Source organism: Silene latifolia, chromosome 6, assembly GCF_048544455.1.
Source record: "Silene latifolia isolate original U9 population chromosome 6, ASM4854445v1, whole genome shotgun sequence".
NCBI lineage: Eukaryota > Viridiplantae > Streptophyta > Magnoliopsida > Caryophyllales > Caryophyllaceae > Silene > Silene latifolia.
The window spans coordinates 21165615-21170597 of NC_133531.1; the positions used below are offsets into that span (position 1 = coordinate 21165615).

Below are 4983 nucleotides of genomic sequence, written 5' to 3' on the forward strand. Positions count from 1 at the left end.
GCGAGGAGCAATGGTGTTACAAGGCTCGGCTTGATCGAATTGAGCTAGGTGGTGGCAGATTGGCGAGGAGCATCCTGAACCACGGTGGTCGAATCAGAGGAAAGGCAAGTAGATGGGTGATGCGCGATTATTGGAGTTCGACGGGCAGAAGGTGAGTGTGAATGATGGGGTTGTGGACTGTTAGTAGTTAGTTCGATTCCGGCATCGAGACGGTTGTTTTAATTGGTGGCAAAAGACTCAAAGGTGACAGTGTTGATGTAGGGGACTCGTGTTTGAGGTGTGGGTCAGGTCTCGCGGCGTCAATGATGATGGTGGGGTGGTGGTTGATGGTGGTGGGGGTTTGGGGTTGACTGTCTCAAAATAGTCTTTGGCTTGACTTTCCCTGTCCATTATATCGTCGATGAAGTCTATGACTGTTCGTCCCAATCCAACAATTGATGAAGAGGAATTCAAGGGTGACCTGTTTTTCAGGTTGCCCTTCTTCCGAGAGTATTATGGGAAGAAAGGGGGATAGGATGGATTTAATTGAAATTACTGATAGGATGGAGTGTTATTTGCAGGGCACCTATAGGATGGATTATTCCCATGAAATAATCCTATATAGTTATGAAAGGGGGATGTTAAATAGAAAAGTTAGTGGAAAATGAGGTGGACGAATAAGAAAAAGAAAGAAAAAATATGGGGAGCGAGCCTCACCTTTGCGGATGCTCTAAGGGCATCTTAAAACAAATGAAAGCCATGTGCTCCACATATAAATGAGGCCCCAAATGTAATGCATAAATGTACAGTTTTTCAAGCTCTCGATTAAATTCTATCAATAAAGCTTGTAAATTTAATGTCCAAAACTGAAAGCCTAGTTTTCATGCTTATGATTGAACATGGCCTTGACGCTAGACCTGGCAAAACGGGTCAACGGGTCGGGTCAATTCGGGTCTCTCATTGAGTTCGGGTTAATTCGGGTCGAGACGGGTCTTTTCGGGTTTCGGGTCTGTTTTAGGTTTGTTGTCGGGTCTGTTTCGGGTCAAGCGGGTCGTGTTGTTTCAGGTCGGGTCATTTTCGGGTCAATGAAAAATAGAGAAATAGCCATTTCAAGTCTTTTCGGTTCAATTAGAGTTATATTTTGTCGAGTAATTTTTGGGTTTGCTAGTTTCAGATCGGGTCATTTTCGAGTCGGGTCATTTTCGGGTCAAGAAAACTCAGGTCATGTTCGGGTCGAGTCGGGTCAATTCGAGTTTTAGGGTCACATTCGGGTGATGTAGTTTGGGTCACTTCGGGTCTCGGGTCAGTTTTTTCGGGTCGGATCAATCGGGTCGGGTTACTTTTGCCAAGTCTATTTGACGCCCCTAGTTGGTGCTGGTAATTTTCAAATCTAGTTACATTATCGCATTACTTCAATTTTTAGTTTTTACCAATAGTTGAGTTTTGGACCATTATTTACTTTAGTTACTTTATTATTAAGTCAAATATACCAAAATAAACACTAGCCAGTCAATATTATACTTAGTAATTGTCGGATCATCAATCTAATCGTAACACTATCGAGTAGGGTTCATATTAGATGGGGCCGGTTGCGGTTTGGGTCATTGATCATCAAGTTGTCTTAGATGTCAGGTCACAAACAGGCCGGGCTGGTCAATTTCAAATTGTTAGTTTTTGAGTTTTATCATGTTGGGTTTCACTTTTCAGGTGTACAGGCTCGGAGCTCTTGGTATAAATTCGGAGTAGTCTTTAATAATGGTTCTCTAATAAAGAGATTAGAGGTTCGATTATTGACTCGTTGTCCTGAAAATGGAGCAAATTTCTTGATGAATCGCTTACCTTTTTAATGTTCATCGATGGTAAAGAAAGAATTACTCAATATTGTTTTCAACGGTAGACACTCAACTTAACCATGTATGGACTATGGTGTAGTATTTATTTCAAGTTGTAGAGGGTCAACTTGTCTAATAAATCTTGTTTATGCTTTTTTGTTTCTTTTATGTTCAATAGTAAACTCGTAAATATCAATACAAAGACTTGAATAAACAATTATTTTAGGAACACGGTTGAAATACTACTGTATCAATTTCAGATCTACCACTTATAATTATTATTATGTAGAAGTTTAAAAAATAAATGTCAAATGTTATAAATTTATGGCGTTACTTCTATATAGGTAATATGTTTTTGCATTGTTAGAATATTCAAAATTTCAAACGGGTCGGGTCGGGTCATACCCAAATGGAGGAGAAACGAACCACTCGACAACAGAAGAGATGTTTCATCCTAAAATCAATTGGCGATAGAAGGAATAGCCCCCTTGATTATAAACTAGTCCAATCTCTCTTTCTTACGCTCCCATGATTTTGCCATGGGTTTCGATGGAACCTCACATGTGAGGGGGCGTGTTAGAAATGTTAGATCTTCAATATTACTAATTTTGAAGACTAGATCTTGAAGATAAAAGCAACAATAAAGAGGTGGAGGGTTAGATTAAGACTTCAGAGGGAGACAAGGAGAGTCAAAGATAAAAGATTAGACAAGGTAATCTTTACTTCGACTCTTATATCCCACTTTGGGTTGCTATTTTGCAACCAATTTAGAGACTATGGAAAAATTTAAACGCTAATTCGCTACTAATAAAAGGGTTTTCTAACATGTGTCCTAAGTGCACACATTAAGAAACCAAATATGTAAAGATTCTCAACATATTCTTATGATAAATGCAATTATAAACTTAGTTTTACCATTAGTGAAAATATCCTATAAATCTTTCTATATTTAGTTTATTAGAAAAACCCATAAATAATTAATTGATTTACATCTAGTTTTAGCAACAATTAAATTAATAGTCGTTATTTAGCAACTATTAAATAATTGGTAGCTAACTAAAAACTAATACAGTACATTATTGTTCGTTGCTAGCATTGGTTGCAAACGACATTTTTCTTGTAATGACGGTTGAACTCACCCTATGCAGGGTGAAAATTAAAAGTGTATCCGTAACACCAATCTCCTCATAACTATCCGACTAACCACACACCACATGCCATACACAGTCTGGCCTGTCCCTATCTGCACTCTCTCCCCATCCCCTCGTGTGCGACTACTTTTTAATTCCTTCCTTCCTAACTAACTCCTCCTATATAAACAACTCTCCCACTCACTTCATTCTCCCAAACAAACCATTTTACTACAACTTCTCAATCAACCTTTCCCTAAATTAAAAGTTATTCCCCTATATTATGGGAAGATACCGTCGTACTGTCTCCTTCCCTAATCCCATCCCATCTTTCACCCCAAACTCCAACCCGAACCGAAACTCGAAATCCTATCATGTCCGCTCAGTTTCCCTCCCGTGTGGCCGAACCCATCCTTTAATCCCCCAGCTAAGAGACGAGATCAATGAGCTCCGGGGATGCACGTGGGCCGGGTCGGCCCAGATGGTAATTGGACTGGCCCGGTTGAAATCCGTATTGGACTCGTTAGATGATGTCCTCCAGCTGCCTCAGACGCAGGACTCGTTGCAAAACGATGTCGTAGAGAGGCTTTTAGAAGACTTTCTACGATTCGTTGACGCGTATGAGGTTTTCCACGGAGTATTGTTGGGCCTGAGGCAGGAGGTGTCCTCGGCCCAAGTAGCGATCCGAAGGAAGGACGATTCGAAACTGGGGCTTTACGTCAAGGCCCATAAGAAATTCGCCAATGACGTCGCCAAGCTCGTCGGAACACTCACTGAGCGTTCCAACGAGGTCGTCAAGCCCGACGATGAGATTTACATCGTCGTACGAGACGCCTGCCGTCTCACCGCCTCGATTTCCGAGGCAATATTCGGCAGCATGTCGGGCTCGTTTGGGCCCGGGCGTCGGCCCATTTGGGCCGGACTCGGATTTCGAAAGGTGAGGAAGGAGGAAGAAGGGGTGGAGGAATTTGGAAAGGTGGTAAGGGGTGTTGAGAGTTTGCTCGAATTTCGGAAGCGAAAAAGTAATAGTAACAATAACGATAGTAATAGAGAAGAGGTGAAAATGGGAGTGTTGAAGGGAATGCAAAAAATGGAGGAATGTGTAGGGGAAATGGAGAGGGAAAGTGAAAAGGTGTTTAGGAGTTTGATTAGTAACAGGGTTTCGTTACTAAACATTTTAACCCATGCATAAATGCATAATTATCATCATTATAATCTTGTGTTTTTCATGATCATGATGATGTGGAATAACGACGTTAGATTCTAGTATTTAAATTCTTTTTATTTTATTTATATACGGAGTATATATATTCGTTAGATATGTAAACATTTCACGAGCATGAGATCAATGAAAGGGACGTACAAAATAATTTAAATTGGACATGCGAAGTATTTTTGTTCTTGTAATAATTATTTCGTGTCCTTATATTTTTTACCGGCTTATCAACTATGGAGTAATATGTAGCGCATTTTACAAATAACCATATATTATGTTGTTTAATTATTAGAAACTATCATGGATTATCTAGCGTATATGTAAACACCTACACCTATTTCACACGATAGTTGATTAGTGGCTAATTAACTTACGACTGGTACATTGATATTTTTTTTTATATTTGCAACGAACAGTTTACGATTTTACTTTCGTAAAAAGGTTATTTAATTAATTACTCTTTCATCTAAATCCCAAATAATTACCACGGAGAGAGTAATAACTATTCAGCTCCAATAAAATGGTTATCTTACCAATTTGCCCTTCAGATTATTTGATCTTCATCATTGGATCATGAATAAATCGGTTGGATACTCAGGTAATAACTTCATTAAACTATCAACCCATTTCCTAAAGATGAGTAGGATCACGAACAATAATCATCGTATGTCCTTAGAGACAAAAAGAAAAACAACCAACAATCATTATTCCACCCTCTATCTGAACCAGCTAAGGAAAGAGAAACAAATTGAAAAATGAGGAAATTATCACAGCTTACTAGATATAATAATAATAATAATAATAGTTCAAGTAATATGTAGTATAA

At 39.1% G+C, this 4983-nt stretch overlaps 1 protein-coding gene across 1 annotated transcript; it reads left to right on the top strand.

Moving 5' to 3' along the window:
* The first annotated feature begins 3422 nt into the window (after window positions 1-3422).
* LOC141587725 (uncharacterized) lies at window positions 3423-4133 on the top strand. Its single transcript, XM_074409197.1, has one exon. The coding sequence runs from the start codon at window positions 3423-3425 to the stop codon at window positions 4131-4133; it is 711 nt and encodes a 236-aa protein (XP_074265298.1).
* Window positions 4134-4983: the final 850 nt, after the last annotated feature.